The sequence below is a fragment of the Opisthocomus hoazin genome, chromosome 1 (assembly GCF_030867145.1).
Source record: "Opisthocomus hoazin isolate bOpiHoa1 chromosome 1, bOpiHoa1.hap1, whole genome shotgun sequence".
Taxonomy (NCBI): domain Eukaryota; kingdom Metazoa; phylum Chordata; class Aves; order Opisthocomiformes; family Opisthocomidae; genus Opisthocomus; species Opisthocomus hoazin.
The window spans coordinates 123338628-123362774 of NC_134414.1; the positions used below are offsets into that span (position 1 = coordinate 123338628).

General features: G+C 45.8%; 1 protein-coding gene across 1 annotated transcript; it reads right to left on the reverse strand.

Moving 5' to 3' along the window:
- Nucleotides 1-9660: 9660 nt before the first annotated feature.
- LOC142360490 (uncharacterized) lies at nucleotides 9661-23342 on the reverse strand. The gene is made up of 13 exons (XM_075413283.1): nucleotides 23271-23342; nucleotides 23112-23136; nucleotides 22605-22736; nucleotides 22232-22463; nucleotides 22105-22145; nucleotides 20906-21046; nucleotides 20757-20840; nucleotides 18517-18804; nucleotides 16633-16932; nucleotides 15279-15410; nucleotides 13888-14004; nucleotides 12251-12363; nucleotides 9661-10842 (listed from the first exon to the last, which is right to left on the reverse strand). The coding sequence occupies exons 1-13, from the start codon at nucleotides 23340-23342 to the stop codon at nucleotides 10786-10788; spliced, it is 1734 nt and encodes a 577-aa protein (XP_075269398.1). The 3' UTR covers nucleotides 9661-10785.
- Nucleotides 23343-24147: the final 805 nt, after the last annotated feature.

Consider the following 24147-nt stretch of genomic DNA (forward strand, 5'->3'; position numbering starts at 1 on the left):
TCCCAGTTCTGACAAGTTAAAATCCATGTACTTGTCTCCGATCGTATACTTCATACACAAGCTCCCCTGGCCCAGCTTTCTCTCAGATGCTAAACAAGACCAACCAGGATTACAGAAGCTTATTCAGACAAGTTGCTGTCACCCTTAGGCCTTCTCTTCTTCCTCTTGTCACATCTATGGGTGCTTCTCTCTCTACCCCAGCCACCAGACAGCTCAGGATGAACGTCATGAATTCACCCTCAACTCCACTACCGCTGAGCAGCTATGGGGGTAGAGACCCAGGCAGGTCCACAAAAAATGAAAGACATGGAGGAAGTACTGTGCCACGCTGCCTTCTCATCTTGACACTCACCTGTCACCTCACTGCCAGGTCGAGCATACCAATTCACATACGGTTTCTCTGACATAGCTCTTGCAGTTTGGCACGTGATGACAAGAGAAAAAGAGTCCATATATGGAGTAACTGCTAGAAACTACACAATTTATATTTAGCACCACTGCGTGCAGTGTGAAATGCTTTGCATTTGCTTTGAAAAAACCAAACCAAACCCTTATTGTTACAGAGCTATTCAGACATACAGGTTGGATCGTGCTGCTACACGAACAGAGCTTAACTGAAGGACCACAACAAGGACAGCAAGCACAGTGCCTACAGTCTATAGGCTTTGGCCAATTTCACTAGAGTCAGTGGAAAATCTGTTTCCGTGAGTGGACAATGACAGCAGAAGTCAAGTTAGGAACCAACCTGCCACTGCTTGGGGCATGTCAACAGTGATTTTTTGCTTTCATCTCTAATGAAAGACTGACCAATTTCAGCTCCCAACCAGTTTCACCTGGGTCTTGCTCAGAGGCTGCTACCGTGTAACTCTGCCACACCAGTGCCCCCAGCTCACTGTCGTCGGCCTAGCCAGCCAAAATTGAGGCAGAGACAGCCAAAATTTGTCTCTGGCAGAAAATCTCAGCTCCTGTCAAACAGGATTTTTCTACAGCCACCCACCCACTCCTCAAGTACTAGGCCATCTTGTTCATCTTTTCCTGTTTCTCCCTGCTTTGCCTTATTTTGGTGAGAAAAAAAGGACTTGGCAAAATTCCAACTTAGAAGATGAACTTGGGAAATTTCACTAATATTGACATCTTCAAATTGTGAATAATGTTTATATGATTAAAGGCAAAGAAATTTCAAAGGTTAAAATTTCCTGCAGGATTCACTTAACAATGTCTTAGTCTTATGTCTGCTATGGTTATGAAAAGGCTAATGCCAGGCTCATTTAAGAAAATCTTTTAACACAGTACAGAATGGGGACAAAAGCCACCAAAACAGCTTGACAACCACAAGATCGCAGGTGGTTATGAGAGGGATTCCCCACCCTGTCACACTGCAGTACCACGGATAACCTAATGTGACAGTCAGAAGACTTGGAAAAGCAGCAAAAACACTTTGTGCCTTTTGCTGAAGCTTTGCTACCTGACATAAGAAACTGGTACCTGCAGCAAATTAGAGCATTCAAGAGCTTTCAGAAGCTTCTTTTGAGGAGCACAGACATACTCTTTGATCAAAAAAATGAAAATCCAGCTCACCTAAATTTGTATTGCTTACTGGAAGTGCTTAGCAAACACAGACTAAGGTATTTCAAAAAACAGTCATCTTGTCAGCAGACTGAAATTCATTGTAAAAGGACCAGAACTCCACTGAAAAAAAATTTACGGGTCCACAAATTGAAAGAGGCTGAAAAGCATTGTTTTATAGGATCAAAGGTGGAAAAATGGCTTCAGAATGCCAACTAGAACTTAAAAGGCAGGTTGAAAAGTCCTTGGTCACAACACTCTTCAACAAGATAGCCCTGGCTGAGGCCAAGACAGCAAATAAATATGGCCTTTTCAGACTGGATTCAATTCTCGCATACCCTGAAAGTCTGAAATGAGTAAGATTTTCAGGAAGTGCAAGCATTTATTCTGTATCTGGCAATGCCAGAAGGCTGATACATGTTTCTCCCACATTCAGTGGGAGCAGAGGTGGCCTCCCAGACTGATGGCTCCGTTTGTGGCAGAATGACTGGGTCAGATCTGCATGGTGTGGGGGGTGGAACAGCATAATGCCCAGCTCTCTGCTGATGGAGCGGTCCCTGCACAGGTCCAAACCACTCTCCAACAAAGCAATTCAGCTCCATGGAAACAAAACTGAAGTACTATCAGACCTAAGCGTTCTGAAACTGAGGAAGACCAGCGTGAGACCGACTTCCACCTTCTGAAAGTTTAAGAATATGTAGGGATTTCTACACTACATTTTCCAGTCCTCTCCAGCAGCACTTGTGAGCACTTGCAAGCACGGACAGTTATTGCAGTGGAGGCACATACCCCAAACAGTGAATTTCTGACAATGCTGACAGTACTTAAAGTACTCCCTGGACACTAAGAGGTGTACAGGTCAAGATGATACTTACCCCTAGTTCTTCTCTCTAGAGCCCTTCTTCATAAACATTTCTTCTTAGCTCCTTGGAGACTAAATGTGGGTGTATTCACAAGAGGTTTGGAGCTGGGGGTCTCTCCAAGAGTAGAAGTCATGAAAAAAAAGCAATAGAATGGAATGACTAGTTTTCGAAGGCATGTGTGTGTTCAGAATTTGAATATTCCTGTCAAATAACACTTCTGCTGGGTCAATCTCAATTTATTTGGCATTCACCTTATGTGCATTAAAGCAACATGTCTAGCATGTGGCCATTTTAGTCTCTGCACAAATCTCTGATATATCTTTAAGTTTTATTCATTCTTTCTACTTTTCCCAATGATTGAGGGTGGTACAGAGTATGCAACTGTTGCTCTATTCCTGTTTCTTAGTTGTAGGCCTAGGCATACCTTGGGTATTTTTTGTTCAGTTATCTGAACAAAACAATATCTTCCTGCCCTCTCCTGACAAAAAATATCCTAAATACCCTACCTCTTCTGTAAAGAATTGCAATTTGGTTGGGGAGACTCAATGGCTTTATCAGCCAAAGCAACCAGCATTACTTGTGTCTTCAACACAATTTTCCGTATTTGTACTTGCACATCATCCACATACCGTATTAATGCAGAGTTATTGGTTAACTCTATTCCCTGTAAATCTGTTACTAGAATTTTAAAACAAAGTCGATGATCCTGCAAACCCTTGAGGAAATCTAGTCCACGTTTACTGTCTTCCTTTCCAGGTGAAGGCAAAAATTTACCGAGATTCTAGATGCACCATTATACTGAAGCAAGCTGGGCACAAATCAAATACTGTAAAACATTTTGTGTTAGCCTGTATCATGGTTATAATTGCTGAAGGATCAGAAACTAGTGGATGCAGTACAGTTACCCTTTATTTACTGCTCGTAAGTCTTGGACAAATCTAGAAACTAGTTATCCATCTGAGCCTAGTTTCGTTTTTTTAACCAGCAAGATAAGAGTATTACAGAGAGACTCACTAGGAATTTAAATCCCTCTTGGCAGAAAGTCTTCTATTATTGGTCTTCGACCTTCCCTTGCTTCCTGAGATAATAGGTATTGTTTTAAGGGGGGAGGTTTGCCTCCCCTCATTTCTATCTGTACTGGATTAGCTGACCTTAATAATCCTATATCCACAGAACCTTGGGCCCATAAAATCCTAGGTACACCTTCAAGTTCCTGGGGTGTTTCTATCCCTTCTTTAGCTGCTAGAGCCATTGTGATTTTTTGGTACATTATGCATCGTGAGTCACAGTGTAATTCCTTGTGGTGTACACTGCAACTCTGTCCATAATTTGTATGACGAGTATCTCCCCACCAAATTTTCTGGTGCCAATCCTCACAGCAGAAAAGAACATTTAACAGACCATGGACCTAACTGTACCATCATTTCCTCCGTCCTGGGCATAAATGTAGATTTACCTTCTATACCTACAAAATTCACTTCACCCTTAGTTCTTCATTCTTCGTGGGGATTTGTTAATGTTGAATAAGTTGCACCAATATCTATTAGACACGGGTAAGTTTCATCTCCAATTTTCAAATCTATAATTGGTTCCTTTAAGAGTCCCCTGATAGGATTACTTTTTTATCTCCTTTCACTGCTAGGGCTTGGGGATCCAGTAACAATCATTCGCCGCTTTCATTCAGCTCCTGATTGATTTGTTTTTCCCTTTGTTGCTGTTGTAGTCACCTTCTCAGGATCACAGGACATTTTCTTTTCCAGTATCTTTGGTTTGCAGTAATCCTTTGGTCTTGTCCGATTTATATTTCTATTATTTCCCTTATATCCATTATCATTACCTATTTACCCCTTAAAATTTCTACCTTGCAAAGGAGCTGCTAACAAACTAGCCTTCTCTTCCTGCTGTTTTCTCATCTGCCTAGCCTTAGACTCATCCCTTCCATTGTACACAAACTTTGCAATACTTACTATCTCCCCCTGTCAGCTTCTCTTGCCAATCCGGTGAACACTGGTTAAAATACTTCTTAATATCTGGGGCTGCTTGATCTACAAATAAGGAGACAAGCAAAGACTCATTTTGCAGGGCTTCAGGGTCAATTCACCCAAACATTTGGAATGGCTTCCTCTGCCTATTTAATGCCTTGTCAGCATTCTTTTTCCTTTGTCCAAATAACCATTCTTCTAATCCTTTTCCACATAATCTTCATGCATTTAATCCTGCCTTGGTCTGATAATTCCTGTCTGGTGCTGCATCCGGCCACACCGTCCTACCATCCGGAGCCACAGCCCGTTCTCTATTTTTCTGCAAAATCAACACTTGCTCTTCAGGGCTAAATACAGTTTCCAATAACAAACAAACATCAGACCAAGCAGGGTCATATGCTCTAAAAAATCCCCTAATCATTTGCTGAATCTTTTCCAGGTCTTCCCGGAGCCAGGGCATTTGTTGCTGCCACACCACCGAACCTGCCAGACCAAATGGCACATGTACTCTGGTTACGGTTGCAGCTGCTGCTGCCATGGAGGAGAAATAATTACCTCCTTCAGCAGAGCCTGCACAGCTGTTGAAGGGAAAACAGGAGGTGCAGAAGGGGGAACAGAAGGAGTGATAGAGTCGATAGGAGGTAAAGGAGACAGAGACACCTCTACAGCAGCTGCCTGAGCTTGCATGAATACCAGTGACCAAGGAGATGCCTTGGTTTTGTTATTATTATTATTGTATAATCACCATTAGATCTATCATGTCATCAATTATCCCAAACATACCAATAATCGATCTGAGATTGGAAACGGTCTTCCAATATCAGCTGTAAAAACTTTAGGTGGTAAAAGTTAAACCTACCTGCTGATGACGATTTTTGGTGTCCAGTCCCAAAAGCAGTCATAGACAGCCAGGCATCTTGACACAGTTCCACAGCCCTTCTTCTTGACAACCTATAGGTACTCGGCAATCTTGCTCCAATCATCCCAGATTTCTGATAACAAAGTACCTTTCACTACACCTTGTCCCATTTCTAAATTAAAGGAATTATGTAGAATTACAGAAATTCAACTCACCACCACCTCACATCTTTCTGGTTGGTCCCAGCGCACTCCCTGCAACAGACAGAAATACATGAACTCACCCAGTCCACAGATCAGATGCTCTGCAAGAGGCATCGAAGTCAACCAGTGGACAAGGGGGTCCTATCTGAGCTACAAATTCTGTTGAAAAAGTGATTTGGGATGTTTGTCAACCAAAGAAGAAAGGTACGCAAGGGTAGAACTACAAAAGGTTTATTTCATGATCATAAGATCCCTTCTTCATAAGAGAATGAAAGTATTCAAAGGGATTTTCAGGGACTTTATATACAACTTGAAATCAAAGGCTAAGCATAACTTCCAGCAGCACACAGACTTGTCCTCTCCCATCACGTTCAGGACTTTTCAACTATTCTCAGACATCCGGTATTGTGCTGCCCCTGCCGCCTGGCAGTTAACACAGGACCTTCTGAGGTCCACATGTTCCCTTAGATTGCCATGCACAAGTTATTATTCTTCTTCTTACAGCAACCTGCTAACGTTCCTGATCAGAACTGTTCATCTGGAGCACTAAGATCAGCAGCTACTCCTTTAACCACAAAAGCCAGCAAAGGCATCTCCACCCAGACAGACAGCCAGAGCATTTCTACCCAGGCCAGCAAGCCAGACCTGGACATCAAGCTAGTGAGAGCCATGCTCCCCACAACCAGCCAGCAAGACAGTCTCTCCCCGGCCAGCCAACAAGCCAAAATCACACTCTCATAAGCACCCAGCCAGAGCCATGCTCTCCTCTGACAGCCAGCAACAGCATGTCCCATCAACTGGCCTGCCAGACATACAATCAGCAGCCACCAGCCAGAGGTGCTCCATAAGACTGGCCACCCGTAATCTCTTGTTCTGGATGGCTAGACTTGTGCTAACCCATGGGCTAGCCAGCCAGAACCACACTGACCCACTCACCAGCTAGCCGGAGCACTAACTCTTACCTGAGCCAGCCATCCAGAACCCCAGAGGTTTCCCTGCCAGCCTGCCAGATCCCTCTGCAAATTGCCACGGCAGGCTAGCCAGACATCTACACAGCTCGCCCAGGCCACCTGGACAGAATCCCACACTTTGCCAGGGCTGGCCAGCCACAGCTGTAAACCAGGTGCATCAGCCAGCAAGCCAGGGCCCTACACCACTTGCACCAGACAGACAGACAGAGCCCTACACCACTTACCCAGCCGGCCAGAAATATCCCTACAGTGCTTACCCTGGCCAGCAAGCAACAGAGCCCTGCAGTGCTTGCCACTTACCTGGGCCAGCCAGCAAAAGCCCAAAATTACTTCCCTGGCCAACCAGCAAGAGCCCTACTCCACTTGACCTGGACAGCCAGCATGAGGCCTACATAGCTAGCCCTGGCTGGCCAGCCACAGCCATACGACACTTCCTACGCTGGTTGGCCAGCATGAGTCCTGCAGCGCTTGCCCACCCCAGCAAGCCAGAGCCTGGCAGCGATTACTGCAGCTGGCCACCCAGAGCCCTGAACCGCTTACTGCCCCCAGCCAGTAAGAGCCCTACGCTGCTTGCCCCGGCTGGCCACCGGGTACCCTGCACCAGCACCCCAGACACCCACCCTGAGCCCTACACCGCTTGCCCCGGCCAGCACACCAGAGTCCTGCAAGGCTTACCACCGCCAGTCAGCCAGAGCCCTACGCTGCTTGCCCCAGCCGCCCAGCCAGAGCCCTGCAACACTTCCCCCGGCCAACCAGCCTGAGTCCTAAAGAGCTTTCCCTGGCCGGCCAGCAAGAGACTTTAAAGCAATTGCCCTGGTCAGCCAGCCACAGCCTAAACTGGCTTGCCCCAGCCAGCCACCCAGAGCCCTAATACTGCTTATCCTGGCAAGCAGGCCAGACCACTGGACTTCTTGCCCCATCTAGCAAGCCAGAGGCCTGCACTGCTTGTTCCAGCCGGCCAGCTAGATACCTGCAGTGCTTACCCTGGCCAGCCAGAACCCTAGACAGCTTGCCTTGGCCGGCCAGCCAGAGCCCTACACCGCTTCCTCTGGCCAGCCAGCCAGTGCCCTGCAGCACCTGCCCAGCCAGCCAGCCAGAGCCCTACATCACTCGCCCCAGCTGGCCACTTGGAATCCTACTGTTCTTCCCCAGACGGCCTGGCAGAGACACAGACCGCTGGCTGACTCCAGCCAGCACCAATAGCATCATGAGCAACCAAGAGGGAGTTTCGATGGGAAGGAGACAGTGCCCAAAGGATACAGCACAGCCACATCATCCTGCCGGACACCCCCCAGCTCCTTGAGATCTGAGCCATGCCGCAGGTCGCCATGGCCTTGCGCTGCCTCAGGAGTCCCGCACAGGGGCAGGCAGAGCTGGGAGGCTGAGCTGGGATGGTGGGTCCTCGGCGGTCCCCACTCCCCCAGCTGCACTGACCCTTGCAAAGAAGCCCTTCCGTGGGGGTTTGCAGGAAAGGGAGGGCTGCCAGAACGGCCAGAGAAAGCAATGGGGTGAAATAAAATGAAAATAAAACCCACACGGAGGAGCTACTGGCCGGAGACATCAAACAGCCCCAGCCACCGGCCACTGGCACACAGTGGGCAGCCAGGCTGGGCCGTGAGCCCCAGCAGCCCCTTGCCCAGGCCTGCTGCACAGCACCAGGCTTCCCCAGGCAGCTCTGGCAGTGTTCAAGAGAAACCTGCCACCGAACCAGAGACAGCTCTGCTGTCTCTCATGGCAGAGCCTTGCGTGCAGCTCTGGTCACAGAGCTAGTGGTCAGATGCAAGAGGAAGGACAGGCCTGGCACCCTGAAGAAGCTTCACAGTGTCAAGAAGTCCATTGTGAACCCAGAACGCAGAAGATCTTACCGATGTAAGATTAGTATTTAAAGAATAATGGCACACATTCAAAGTTGAGTAATTTCAGCCATTAAAATCTAGAGTCACTTCCTCTTCAGAGATGTGGCATACCTGGACCTCCTGGACCCTCTTAACTGAAGGACAGCACCTGTAAGCTTTCCTTTCCAACGTACAGTCACCTAGTTAGTGCAGCACACCTGCAAAGTTCCACCATTAAACACTTTACAAACTCAAACTAAGCTGAAGCAGGAGCCCAGCAATTTGCAATATTTACTTAGTTTTCCCCTTGCAAGCAGGAAGACACTCTATGCTCACAACCCATTTTGGAAACTCCTTTTCCACAACATCCTCCAATTTGCAAATTTTAGTAGCCATTCTCAAATCCATCGAAGCTTTCTCACTCAGTTTTCAGACACTTTGTACTCATCAGCTCTTAATTTCTCATCACGCTGCAAGATTGGCTATCTCCAGAAGCATCATTCCTTGTAACCAGATCACGAAGTTTCACAGTCAGTCTAAATCTAGACTCACTGAATTCTCATAGGAGGAGCAAGAGCTATGATGACAGGGAGTTATTACCCTGATTACTTCAAAATTCAACAACTGTGGTCAGTTTTGAGAATCAAAAGTTAAGCAGGATGTGGACAGACTGTAGACTCCACAGCAAAGCAAGAATGACCCTAGGAGAACAAGATGAGAAAGGGGTTGGGTTTGGGGTTTTCCCCCTGAAGAAGGGCAGTCAGGAAGTGGGACTGTAATCACAATCATCTGCTCTAAAGAGACACTAGCAATGTCTCTTTGCCTACAACAAGGTCAGAATTCTGTCATGGTCTAGCCCCAGCCGGCAACTAAGCACCACATGGCCGCTTGCGCACTCACCCCTGGTGGGATGGGGGAATCAGAAAAGCGAGAAAACTTGTGGGTTGAGATAAAGACAGTTTAATCGGAAAAGCAAAAGCCACGCAAACAAAGCACAACAAGGAATTCATTCACTCCTTCCCATCGGCTGGCAGGCGTTCCCTCATCCCCAGGACAGCAGGGCTCCACCATGCATGAACATTACTTGGGAAGACAGATGCCATCACCCCAAACGTTCCCCTATTCCTTCTTCTTCCCCCAGCTTTATATGCTGAGCATGATACCATATGGCACAGAATATCCCTTCGGTCAGTTGGGGTCAGCTGTCCCGGCTGTGTCCCCTTCCCAATCTCTTGTGCACTCCCAGCCCGCTTGCTGGTGGAGCGGGGTGAGAAGCAGAAAAGACCCTGACTCTCTGTAAGCACTGCTCAGCGGTAACTAAAACATCCCTGCATCATCAGCATGGTTTCCAGCACAAATCCAAAACACAGCCTCATCCTGTCTAATGTGAAGAAAATGAACTCCAGCCCAGCCAAAACCAGCACACATACAAAGCCATAGATTTTATCCAACAGAAAGAACATGTATTAAGATCTACTTCAACAGCAAAACAGATCACATAAACAGTCCCAGTTCATAACGACATTCAGGAACACCTTTTTAGTAACAAGAAAAAATCCTTTTATTCAACATTCTGTAGAAAAGATATTCCATGAAGCATACAAGCAACACCTTATAACTAAGATATGGCCATCTTAAAATTACTACTCACCATTTAAGATCAAATTTAATGCAGACATTACAGAAAATACAACCTCTAATTACCAAGGCTGTTCATTAATGGCAATTCCATAGATGGCTATACCCATTTTCTAGCGATGTTCTGTTTTTTTTCCTTTTCTATTTTCCTGATAAACCAACAGTTCCTACATGAAAGCTGCTGCAACATTCTTCTGTGCAGTTCCCATCTCCTAATACAGTTTGAACTAACTTCTACCTAAGCGGCATATTCCTCCAGGCAAACAAAATTCGTGCTTAAATCTACCAAGTTAAACTGCGGATTTATTAACATTGTATGTGTTAGGTGAAGGGTTAAGCAAACCACCCATGTCCACCGAGCTGTTAAGGTGCGGGCCCTGTTCCCCTGTCCATTCAGTCAGGTGGACGAACCACCCAGGAAGAGATGGGGACTGAGGCCAGAGCCCTGATCTGGCCTCCAGAAACCCCCAAGGTCTTCCTCATTTCACAGTGACACCTCTTAGTGGAAGCAAGGAATAGAATCAGGGACTGAATCTAGAGGTTAAATGCCATTTTTGCTTTCCAAGGGGTTCTTCATGGGTTCTACTGGAAGGGCTTCAGTGGAGGGAAGAGAAGGGCATCAGCTCTGGAAAACAAACTGATCCACAGAGAGATTTCTCTTCAGGCTTCCCGTCAATTCTTCAAAATATCAGATGTATATGAAGAACAGCAGAATTGCAAGGTTAGCTGAAAGCCAGCTGAGCAAGAAGGGAAGAGTCCAAACCTCAAGTCCAATACTGTGGACATCTTTCCTGGCAAATCTAATGGGAAGAACTGCAGACTGAATCTCCACACTTGTCTTCTGAGAGTCCCCTTATGCTTGTCTTGATCAAAGCATACTGACAGGCCATATCTCCTCCACTGCATTTCCAGGACTGTATGGATCCTGAAGGCACACAATATGAACAACCCAAAATAACATAGTCAGTCCTCAAGTCCTCAAACTCTGGAGGACTGCAGTAATTAAATTCTGCAGACACACAGCCATCAAACAGTGGGGGAACAGAGTGATCAAAACCCAGTGGAAGGCAGTCCTCAAATCCTAAAGGACTGCAGTGCTCAAATTCTGGAAGGGTGGTGTTCTCAACGTTTGGGGCAACACACTTTCCATTGACTGAAGCAGGCAGCTTCACAGCTTTCACTCCTTTGAGCCCTGGCACCTTGGGTCTTTGTCCATCTGGAAGGAAGAGTTAGTTCAACAGAAATCTCTTTAATGCCACTGACTAGAAAAGATTAGGATACAGACAGAGGAGAACCACACAGCCAGAAGCTGGCATAGGCTGGCCAAAGAATATGTGCCAAGCAGTCAAAGAACATGTGCAAAAGGACCCCCCCTCACACTCCCTCACTGCTTGCACACAGGGCTGCCTTACCCACAGCCAGGCCTTCAAGAGGTATATGGAAACGGGGGAGATGACAGACCCCTGGGTGAGCACTTGCCTGCAGAACAGCCCCAACGGGCGCGAGCACTCGCAGCAGCTCCTCTATTTATATCGGCCGCTCCTTCCTGCCTCTCGCTAGCACAAGGCAGGAGCAGACGCGTGTGGTTACAGCGGGGCTCAGGCGCCGCACGCACCCTACCCGCAGGGCACCCCGCAGCCCCCACCACCGAGGCCAGCAGAGGGGCACAGTCCCCGCGGGCAGCTGGCTCTGCCCTGAGCTGGCTCTCCCCAGCTCCAGCCCTTGCCACAGCCCCTGGGGAAAGGTGCGGGTGTGAGTGCCAAGGACACGGGGGGACCCGCAAGCACAGCCTGGCCACCCCCTTGCAGGAAGGGTCAAAACAGGGGACCCTCCCACCTGGACAGCCAAGCACTTTGGGGCACCAGGGCCTCGCTGCCCACTCTTTCTGCTCCGTGCTCAGCCGCTGGAAGTGGGGCTTCTGGCCAACAGCTCGCTCCTGCCTGCGCTGGCACCTGCCAGTCGTGCTGGGCAGAGCCACCCGAGCGTCACGGATAGGGCTGGCTCCAGCTCTGCGTGCCAAGAGGTAGCAAAGGGCTGGGGCTTCAGCCCCGCTGGCAGTGCAGTCCCTGGCCCGAGAGCGGGGAGCACTGGCCAAACACGCTGCCCTGAGCACAGGCCAGGTGCTGAGCACAGCGGCCCTGCATGGGCAGCAGCACTTCCCCTTCCCCCAGCCTGAACCTTGCTGCCAATCCATTGCACAACTCCACGGGAAATTCTGTTAAAGCTCTCCTTTTTTGTTTGATAATTTACCCTAGTTCAGGTTTTGCTTTGTTTACTTGCTTTTGCTTCTAATTACAATTACCTTGAAATTCAGAGACAGAAAAATATGTCACCTGGTCAGCTGCTGCTGGGTTAGCCTTTATGTTGCTTCTCAGCAAATCTTTATTCCTTTGCTCAGTGGAGTTTGTACCATCCAGTCCCTGCACACTAGTATTTTCATCATTTTCTGAAAGGAGAAAAAAAAAAAAAAATCATTTAATTGAAAACAAACTCAGAGTGTCGACAACAAATAGGGAGTTCAGATGTCAGTTCCTGGGCTGACTTCTGACTGCCTTCCTTCAGACACTCTTCTGAAGCTACTTCTGGGACAGGAATTGAAGTTTTTGTAGTATTTTAAAAAAAAATAATAAAACCCTAGCTCAAGGTTCAGAGTTCAGACAGACAAAATGGCTATGGCAAACACACCAGCACGGACAGTTTGCGATGACCAGTGCCTACAGTTACAGTATTTTTGCCTGAACATCATTACAATTCCCTCTGCAAAATGTTCCCGTAATAGTTCAACATGTTTTTCTCAGGCACTGGTTGATGAGTCCAGTGCTGACTGGAAAGTAACCAGTCAGGGGACTCTCGTGAGGGTAGGGACTAGACACAGGATGCTCCATAAGCAATGCCGGGGATCTGGGCTGAGTAACATCCTCCGTGAGGAAACACCTTGTTTAAAGCAGAAAGCAAACCAAAATGTCTATGATTCACAGCTGAAGGCAATTTTCTGAAATTATTAGATTTGTGTATTTACTGAAAGATCATAAAAAGTGTAAATTGAAACCTAAGTCTCTGCCATGCCTCTCAAGTAGAACATCTGAGTTTCACTTCACTCACTACCTCCATCACTTCCTGTAACTACAAGACACAGCAGAAAAGGAGCCCAGGAAGATACATCTGTCCCCTGAGCCACGCAGTTCATGCGTGATGCCTCCAGTGTTGCAGCGCTCAGCACTCAAATGCAGGAATCACTTCTGCCCACAAGAGAAGCCACTGGACTCCTCGGGCACCCACCTTAGAGGTGACAGCAGGGTCTGCTCCCCTTGCTCCCTGCAGATCACATCTTGCTGTTGAGGGGACAGGGTCTCCAGGCCGACGAACTACATGTGCCAAATACTATGCGACAGCCTGGCTCTGAGCTAGGGTGGAAACTCCTCCTACCAAGCAGGAGGAAGTGTGCAAGGGTCACAAAGAGGAAAAGAGCATGGGGGAGGCCAGAAGGACAGACAGATGGAAGGAAGAATCACTGCAGTTAATACAGGAGAGATACTGTCTGCCCTGCACAGTCTGAACCACCCCCTCTGCCCAGAAAGTGTGATGCCTAACAAATGTGCAGGGCAATTGGAAGAAGGGAAAGAACCAGCCACCCCCAGGCAGCGAGTGGCTAACAGGAACCATAAGTCTCTGCACACAGCTGAGGAGGACACAGCCCACTAGGTTAGGGTAGGAAGGACCTGAGACTGCAGAAAACTTGTTATCTAGATAGTCCCAGCCCAGTGCATATGTGATTATCCTGGTATTAATGCTGTCAGCAGCTCTGAGTACTTTGTCAAAATTCAGCTATTTCTATGCTAGAAAAAGATCCTTGATTACAATATTCAGTTTACATAACACAATCAGGCCTCACTAAACCACACTCAGACAAATCACACTCTTGGCTCCCTCTCTGTGACCACCAGGAAGCCACGCAGTGATGGATACTCACGTGAACAAGGACTGTTTTCATCCCTTTCTTCACCTTCCTCAGGATTGTCTCTCTCATCTGTAAGTATCAAACTTCCACGTTGAATGCTTGGTACGTTGGTCCAAACTTGATCCAAGTCTAGTAGAAAGCAGACAAATACACTTGAAACATTTGCAGGAAGAGGTGGAAGAATTCATACCCAGCACATCACCCAATTCCCTATAGCTCAAACCTTAGTAGAGGAAAGTAAGGCTCAAGAGCACACCACTAAAGATAACAGCTCTGACTTAAGTGCGTCTCACCGCTCTGAACCATGGTGAATATTCTACCCACTGATCATCTTGTATTTTTGTCTCTTGCCTTCCTCCAAGGATGCACCCTCCCCACAATTCTCTTTGCTCTCTGACCTGTCCTCTCCTCTGTTTAGCTCAAAGCCTTTCCTATCACTACCCGCTCCTTCCTGCCATATGGGACAAACTACTTTTTGTCTCCATCAGCTAGGTGCTGGACCAACTTGGCATTTGAACTGCAAAGCACCTCCAGGCAGTAACAGTTTCTTGCCAGAGAAGGCCACCATCTTCCACTCTCTGGGCCACACAGACCCATTCTCTCCTCACTTTACAGAATTGCTGCAGGAACCCTCAATTCTCATTCCCATCTTGGCCCTATTTAGGTGTAAGCTACTTAAAACTGACAAATCAGAAGATCTACAACCTGGATTAAAATCTGACACACGCCTTGGAGCTAACTGGGAGCTCCTGAGCAGCAGCACAGCTTCATGTACACTGCGCAACACTGCCACGGTTGAGCCCAGTTAACAAACGCTCACCCGCACAGCTACAGCAGTGACACGGTGGTGTCTGGGCTTAGGGAGGTCACATCACATTCAGGCTAGGGTCACTGACTCAGGAGTAAACATGAAGGTCCCACCACTGCCTGCACTCACCAACACTGTGCGCCCAAGAGCAACCGAATCCAGACGAGCCCCACCGAGCAGAGGTACGAGGCCCCATTTTACCAGCCAGTGTCCCACCTCCAAGTGACAAAACCATCCTCTCAGCAGACCAAGTAAACAGGAAAATGGCAGCTTTTGGGACCTCCTAAGGCCTTGCCACAAGTCCACCCTGCAGACACACAGGACGAGCCTGGACACTCTCAGCACAGGACCCTGGCAGCAGGCAGAGCTCAAAGTCCTCCCATCAATGCCGAAAAGCCTCAGGCAGTCAGTCCCTGCAGAGCCATATGCCATCACCAGCACTGACAGCAATGTAAAGCTGGAGCCTGCTAGTCTTAACCTAACTCATACCAGAAACTGCACTGTCAGATATTCCCTGAAATGCAGAGAAATAGATCTACACATTAATGGCTGTTTAAGTAGGGTTTCTGTATTCTCAGAGTGTTGGATATCTTACCTGACTTTTCTCTGTGCTTCTGAAAATGCCGTATCAGCGCAACCAAGACAGTGATAATTACAATTCCCAGTGATACTAGGAGAATACAGAACAGTACGTGAACAGGATTTCTTCCAAACCTCTCCTCCTGCTCTACAAAGAAAATGCAGTTGTGAAAAAACATTTCCTGTACCTTCATCCTGCTGTACTATGTTGGCTTTATTGATCTTTATTTTTGTAACATCTTGTGAGTACATCATTGTCAGAAAGCTGACTTCTAAAATTAAAGGTTACCGTCTTTATTTTCTCTAAGGATTTTACAACCAAAGGGCCTCTTTTCACAATGCATATATGGGAGCCTGTAACCCACGACATTGGGACAGACCTCAGCCAACAGCCTGGCTCACTGGCTGTTCTTTCTGCCTCACTCCACCAACTGAGAAATCTGTAAAGTGTGGTAAGAATAGCTAGTGAGAGAGATTCACACACGAGGCATTTTAGTTTCACTGCGTGATACTCAGCTATACTTGTAAGTGTCTCTGTACCACTCTGGTGGGGTTTCTGTGTCACAGAAAAATCCAAACAGCACATCAGCCTTGTGTTCCAAGGAAGCACACGCAGCACTGAAGCAGTGCCATGCCATTTCATTGGGAAGCTAAGATGTCGCTGCCCAGAGCTGTGCTGGTCCATGAACACGAGAGTCTGTGGGCATTAGAAGAAAAGCCAAGCAGGAAATCTGAATTATTTTTACAGCAATTGTTTTTCTCTCTGAAACGTGTCCCTTGGCCAGTAAAATGGTTAATTTTAGCCCAAACCAAAAAGTTGTATCTATGATGTAACTACACTAGTTAAGCCTGTGAACCACTGTGAAATTTAGAACAAAACTAGAATAGTAGGCAGCATTTAATGAAAAGATTCCCAGCTTCCCCACCACAGTAACCTTTGCACATGTGAAAATGGATCTTTTCACAATTTGGGAGAGATAAACCCAAATTCACCAGAAAATTCTTCTGATACATCTAAACCAGCAATCATCTGAACCAAGGATATGGCATTTACTGGCCCATCATTCTTCTGTCACAACTCATGGTATTTTCAAAATATATTGGAGTAACAAGCTAGAAACAAAATGACACTTTCTACCAGCCTAGGTCTTCGGCTGGAGCAGTCATACTGGCAAAAGAACACCCAGCTTTACCCAACAAGGCTTATCCTAGCTAGTCTCTGTTTCATCCACCTGTTAATTAGCTAATTGTTAGTGGATTTGGGGCACTCTCTTACACAATCCATATGGGTTTATGTATTGAATCTGGATGCAAGGGAAAAAAAAAAATCTTTGATTAATTGAAAGCCAGAGTTATTAAGTGATACTCACCAACTTTCAGATTAGCGACGCATTCATATACAGTTCTCCCATCTCTGTCATTCACTTCTATAAAGTACCTGCCTCTGTCATTTTCCTGAATCCTGTCTAGTCTGAGACTGTAATTAGACACAATCTCAGACCTGTTAACATATTCCTCATGGCACCAAAACCAAGAACCATTTGTCCAAGCAATTTCCATGTTTTCTTTTTTCCAGACTACCTGGAAGAAGTGTTTCAGCTTTGTCTCTGTTAGATTTAAGAATACGGATCCACCAGTAAGTTCTGTGATTTCTTTAAATGCCTCCATTCCTGAGGGGAGAAAAACATATCCGCTCATTATTAGGATATTTTACATTCCACAGAGAGTGAACACAAACAGGAACACTCCTTGTATCCCTTGTAAGTGTTCTTCCTTTGCTACAGTTATTTGCAATATTGGCCTGAAATCAATACAGGAGATTCACTATAAGAGTGCTTTAATATCTTAACTTGTAATAAGATAGCTTGTTCCCATTTTAATAATGTTTCTTCCATTCCTTGTGCATACACAGATTTTCCTCACCATAACAAGGTGGGCCCAGGGGTGGGTAACCTATAGCTTAATGGGACTGTACTCAGCCTTAAAACATTCTTTGGTACCATCCGCACAAGACTAGTGTAAATTGAGGGCAGCCCCTTTCACACATTGTGTCTCCATTATGGTCTCTGCTCTTACGGAGACTCACACATGTACCTCAGGTAGAGGTAAAATACCACCCCCAGAATGTTGCAGCAGGAGCACAGAGCTTAAGGTGAGCTGCAAAACCTCTCGGGTAGGTGGGCACCACTTAGCTCACACCTCAGACCTCTGGGTCTGCATGGGTAAAGGGTCACCGGTGTCACAGGAGCAAACCCTGGACCTGCAAGTAAATTGCTCTATGCCAGCTTGAAACTGTAGCCCACATGCACCCTCAAACCACCCCCACTCCCACCCTCCTCCCAACAAGACATAAGGAGGGAAAATGAAGGGCATTTGGTGTGCTAAAGAGGGCAAAGGCAACTTGAGGAAGGACACACACAGATTTGGAGCTAGAGCACTCCCGCAAAAAACTGGCTCATACCTTTCTGTTCAGGTTTTGGTTTTACATCACACCCAAAACCAGGCCTTCTTGCAGACCATTGCACTTTGGAAAAGGCTTGAAATGCAGCAGGACTTCCCAAAATTAACTTCTGAAAGACTGCTTTAGCAACACGAGAACCACCCTCAGGTACACAATTGCCCCAGGCAGTCACTCCAGACACTAACCTGCACATAGAGACCCTCTCCCACCTATGCAAAACATTACATGACACAGGAGCGACAAGGGTGGATTGAAGCCTGGGGTTTTATTACAAAGGGCAATTTGAGTTGGATTCAAACACTAGGCAAACCACAGGAGTATGAACCGCGGTGGGACCCTCTCCCAATTCTGAGTTTTACTGGATTTTCCTATACTTCTATTTTTCTCCACGCTGGCAAGTAAACCATAAGCACTGGCTGGTCCAGGTGGAAATGGACCATCTTGTAGGAATTCATAAACCAGAAACCTTCTGAACACAGTCCGTGGACAAGGAAACCTGCCACAGTATCACACTCCATCTAAGCATCGTTGTCAGGATTTGCCATACAAATGAGTGCATCTCCTTGCTCTGCCACCCCCAGCCAAACTACACTTCTGGACTTCTGTCCCACAACACAGCTACACTCAGAGAACAGAAGGGAAAAAATGTGGGAAAGTTTCTCTGGATATTCCACTCCTTTACAAAATACACCATTCAGTAAAAGACCCCAAAGACAAATCAAGGCATGCAAACAGCGCAAGGCCACCTACTGAAAATACACCATCACACAACGCATAGCACACTCAGACTCACTGTTCAGTTCCAGGTTAAAAGTTTCCTGATGCAAATGCACGCCATCCTGATCAAATACTTCTGCCACATACTCTCCCTCATCCCCCCACTGCGTGGGGCAGCGGCTCAAGCTGCCGTTGGGGAACACATGGGCTCTGCTGCAGTAGACCGTAGAGGCATTTGCTGCCTGTCTTATCTTGGCCACTCGCTGGTTGTCTTTATTCCAGATGACATGGATGAACCCCACCGACTGCAGGCAGTTCAGGTCAAAAGTAACACAGTCACCTACAAGCCTTCTGAGAAGGTGCCCTGTTGAAAGAAAGCTCATACATATTTACTTAAGGGATGTACAGAATATCACATATATTTACTTTTTGAAATCTCTTACTACCCTGGAAGCATTTCCATAGAGGCTTACAAGTGATCTACTGGGAACCTGCATGCAGCCAGAGCTTGCTTTTAAGAAGGCGGCAGGTAACAGATGAAGTCCCTAAACAGTTCCCTGGAAACCATAAGAAGGCTCATTTCCTTGTCATGCTGAAGAAGCATTTTACTTGGATTTGCTTTAGGAAAGGAGAATCCTACTGGGAGGTCACAAGATATAGCAAGTCTATTATGAATCAGCATCCGTCATACTTATTAATCCCTTCTTAATTAATATTAAATGTTATAAATATTATCTAATATTATAAATATTGTTACTACTAAATTAAATATTGTTGATTAATATTAATCTAACTGTTGATATTAAATTTTTATTGCTATTATTAATATTGTCTTTGACACTGTCTAGAACCCAGATAGTAAGTTTTAACAGTTTCCTTACAAAACTGGATCTCGACATTTACAACAGCTGTGATGTCAGGAGTAGAAACAAACCCTATGCCATAAGTTGAATTTGGCACATCTGAGGTATAACATTACTGTAACCTCCAGGTCTGAATGAAAAATAACCCCTATACAAATGAGAATTGTTTGCTTCTAAAAAGCTAACTGCTTCTGGGCAAAGATTGTTATGCCCTGACAAGCAAAGGTTCTGCCTACATTGAAACCACTGCCGTAACATAGTTCAGATGCCCAGCTATTTCAAAATGAAATAGGACGCCTCTCAAACAGCCTAAAACACCTCCTGTTTGTCCATTCTGCCTACCCGTCCAATGGACAAGAAGGAAAAAAATTTCTCTGGTCCCTACTCCCAGGAAACAGAGGAAGGGCATTAACTACAAGGCACAAAAAAAAAAAAAGTCACCTCAAACAGCGGTGTCAGCAGAATCCATTTTCTATTCCATGTTCTTGTATTGCTCTGACTTGAGTCAGAGATGGCAAGTTCAAGTCACTGAAGCACAAAAGATGAAACTGCCTTCACCATCCAGGGCTATCGTGAGGGCAAGGCAGGCAGAGCGCTTTGCTGGGCACTGACAATAGAAAGGGAGCACCAAGAGGAGGAAACTCATTCTCCTGGAGCTCTTTACTCCTGGCTGGGAAATGCAGGAACTACAGTGAAAGGCAACAGGGCATACAGGGGGTTACTGGGAAGAGAGAGCAAGTATTTACTTTGTGGGCCCTCTGGCAGCCCTGAAACCACAAGCAGAGGGTGGTGTTGAGAGCGAGGAAAGCAGAAGGGGAGAACAATGCATAACTGACTTGTCTTCTGTGCCATGGTACCCCTGAAGAGCTGTAACATCTTATGGGTCAGGATGCTCACAATAGGAATGAGAGTCCTAAGCAGTACTTTGAAGGCCCCTAAACCTCCACGTTATTCCACGGTGAGTCAGATTTCACGAAGGCTAAGGCAGCTTTCAGTAAACCTCGCTGGACTGGGTTGACCTCAATAGCTATGGTAACACATCTTTCAGAATAAAGATCTGCTTTTTCTAGCTGGTAAATTCGAGCACTGGATAAAGAGACAGAAAACCAAGATTTGAAACAGCATCTAAAATTAGCATCCAGTAACTAAACAAGGAAGCTCAATAAGAGCGCAGCACATTTAGAGCTCTAAATGGTTGGGTTTAAAATTCTAACTGTAACACCTTGTTTTTAGACTTGCAGCACAAGTGTAGATGCTAATTGCAAATGTAGCAAACCTTTAATCAAAAATATAACACGCAAGTGTTGTCATCCAGACTGTTATGAACTCAAAAACAAAGGCAGAAGCTGCCAACCATGAATACACAACCTATACGTCGTAACATAAACAAGTATCTGCGCCAGGCAGCCCAACACAGAAAGACAAGGACTTTCAAGTCAGAATTTACACCCACCATGCACACGCAGCTGAAATTTTCTTTGGTAGAGACAGTGCTGAGAGCTGTTGCACACCATGGCCGTGTACTGTCCTGCATCCTCTTTCCCGACGACGTGAAGCCCAGCGTCCCATTAGGAAAGACACGAATGTGCTGGCCGTGCCCACTGCTGCCGTGTGTCCAGCGCTGCGAGGATGCATTTCCCTTGTGCCAGCTGATCTGAAAAGATCGCTCCCACTGGGCATAGTCAAGGTCAAAAATAACATAGTCGCACACTCTCCCATCTATCGTCGTCACGCCACTGTGAGCTGAAAACACAGCACACACAGAAAAAAATCATTACCAAACAGTTCAACATAATTACAGCCAGCAGGCTGAAACTCTGGCAATGACATGGGTTTGAGAACATCACCTGGGAGCTGGGATTTAAGAGTGAAAATTGGTATTCCCTTCCAAATCCAGCTACTGAAATGCATGATCTTAAACTAAGCCCTAAGCCCTGGCTTGTCCGAGTGCCATAGCTTATGCACAGATGGTTTTGTACTGGTCTTCCTCCTTAGCAGTTTCATAAAGCTTAAGTAACAAATTTCTTTAAACTCCTGTAAGAGATTTTTGATGAAATAAAGCCACAATTGGCATAATATGATACACGTTCAAAAGTATTCCTGACAGCTAACGAATCAGCCATTTTTATTCTTTGTAAATACAAAGACACTACTCTCAATTCATACTCAATAATATCTAATACGCCAACTCTGTCAAATTGTATTTGTTTTATTAGTATTATCTTGCTAGATTTTATTACAGCACTCCTTCAAACAAGCCGTAAGCTTAATTAATTAATATTCCATTTTTAATTGCTTGGCTTCTTCATATTCCAACCATTCCGTTAGTCTTTTATTTCCCAGTGGAATTCATTTCAAGCAGAAGCTACTTACAAAAGCAAGTGCAGCAAGTTCAAACACTTTGGAAACATAATTTTGTTCAACCCAACACTCAAATGTTATCCTGATCCTGCAGCTAACAAACCGGGCAGCATAAGCCTCTAAGAACACATTAACACCAAACCAGCTTTTCCATCCCAGTTTAGCATAAAAGCATGCTGCTACTAGCGAATTATTAGGAATTAATTTTTCTTACCTTCAAGAATAACAAGTGCATACAATGCAGCCTGGAAGGTGAAAATAGGTAACATTTCAGAAGTGACCTTTTCTTATTTCTTATTACGTATATGCTTCTTTATGGTCTCATTCGCCAGGAAACCTTTAAATCCTGCGAGCTTAGATCCCTAGTGAATGATATGGCTTGAAGAAAGAAGGTAAGGAGAAATATTTAAAGCATTCTTGCATGCTAATCATTTCCTTACCGAACCTGAACAAAGAATTCTCAGACACAATAGCTATTTTGCTGCAAAAAAAAAAAATGCTGTGGTTGAAACCACCGTCAGAGCAGTATCAGCTATGAACTTGTGGGTGAGTTTCCCTTTTTTCTACACCACAAGTGCAACAGTGGAGGTCAGCATTATCAGAAGATTTTTCACAGCAATAAGAAATCCAGGGAAAAGCTGTAGCTGCAGGTCAACGTAGGAAGACTGGTTGCTGGAGACGGACTTGCATGTCTGTACAACTGCCCCTCTGGCCCTCTGCAAAAATACTCCAACACTGCAAAAGCTCTTCTTTGTGTTTGGTAAGGTGCATGGCTTTACTATCAAAAGTGTGAGGATGTCTACAACAAACAACTACAGTACAGTTACCTGCAGCGTCGGAGCTTTCCCTAAGGAAATAAAATTTATGTAAAACAGCTTAACAGCATACAGCAACCCAAAGCAGTGGCACGCGTCCTGCTCAGCTTCCAGTTTTGACTAACCAGATGAAGCCACGGGAGACAGCACAAAGCACTTCTTCATAAGCCAGAGGAGCATATGTGAAGAAGCCAAACTCCCATGAGCCTCTAGAAAAGTCTGCAGTTCCGACACATCTCTGCCAGTTGAGTAGTCACCTCAGAAAGTGATTTATTTTAGGAGTTCACAGAATCTGATTCCCCAGCCTGACAGACAGCCCATAAATTAAGGTGAAGTTTCCCTTCGCAGTACATGCACCACACCAAAGCTGCACCTTGAGCAGCAAATTATTGATTGAACCTGTCCTTGCTTCCTCCTGTTTTTCCCCAAATCACTGCCTTTACTTCAACAAGGAACAAGGAAAACTGCATGTAGGGCAGAGCTGAGCAACAAAATGAGCAACAAAATGGACAGAACTTCTGAGGAGAAGAAAAGGCTCTCTGCTTGTCATGCAACACCCTGGACCCAAACAGAGGTCATAGAAGAGAACACATCCAAGAGCCCTAAAATGAAACAAGTGTCAGCTGACTCACACTGACTATCCAAAATAACTGCTTGCTGTGGTTTGCACACATGTAGAAATTAGAGAGACAGACATCTCAAACGTGACTGTCTGAAAGACCTCAGCCTGACTAAAAATACATGCTGTCATACAATCAACGAGTGAAGTACTTCTCATGTGCTAACTTTACCAGAGAGCCTCCATAACCTTCGTTGCTACCTTCTGGATATGTTTGACCATGAAACACAGCGTTGTGGGTCATCTTTACTGCCTTGTTTCAGCAAACATGGAAACTGTGAAAATCACAGTGCTCTGAAAACAAACAACATATGATTACATATTCAAAAGAAAAAGGAGGAAAAACTGCAAACTAGCTTCTTTGAACACAAAGCATTCAAATCAATCAGAAGAAACAAGAACAAAAAGCCAGCAAATACAAGTCTAAACCATGCACAGTCCTGCAGCAACTCAGAGATCTAAATTAATAGAGCAATTTAACGAAGCCAGACAAATAGCTGGATGTCTGTCAGTGCCATCAGCAGCAAACATCATTCAGCTTCAAAAGACCTCTGAAAGTGTCACACCCCAATAATGAGAGGGATTAAATACCCCACTCCATTAACAAGAGTGACTCAGATTCACCAATCCCCTCAATTGGATTAAGGTGAAATAACACCAGAGAGCCTGTGTCACTTTACAAGGTTTATTCATCAGAGGGCTGGAGCACCTCTCCTACAAGGACAGGCTAAGAGAGTTGGGGCTGTTCAGCCTGGAGAAGAGAAGGCTCCAGGGTGACCTTATAGCAGCCTTCCAGTACCTGAAGAAGGATGGAGAGGGACTTTTCACAAGGGTGTGTAGTGATAGGACAAGGGGGAACGGCTCTAAAGTAAAAGAGGGCAGATTTAGATTAGATATTAGGAAGAAATTCTTCACCATGACGGTGGTGAAACACCGGAAAAGGTTGCCCAGAGAAGCTGTGGATGCCCCCTCCCTGGCAGTGTTCAAGGCCAGGTTGGATGGAACTCTGAACAACCTGGTCTAGTGGAAGGTGTCCCTGCTCATGGCAG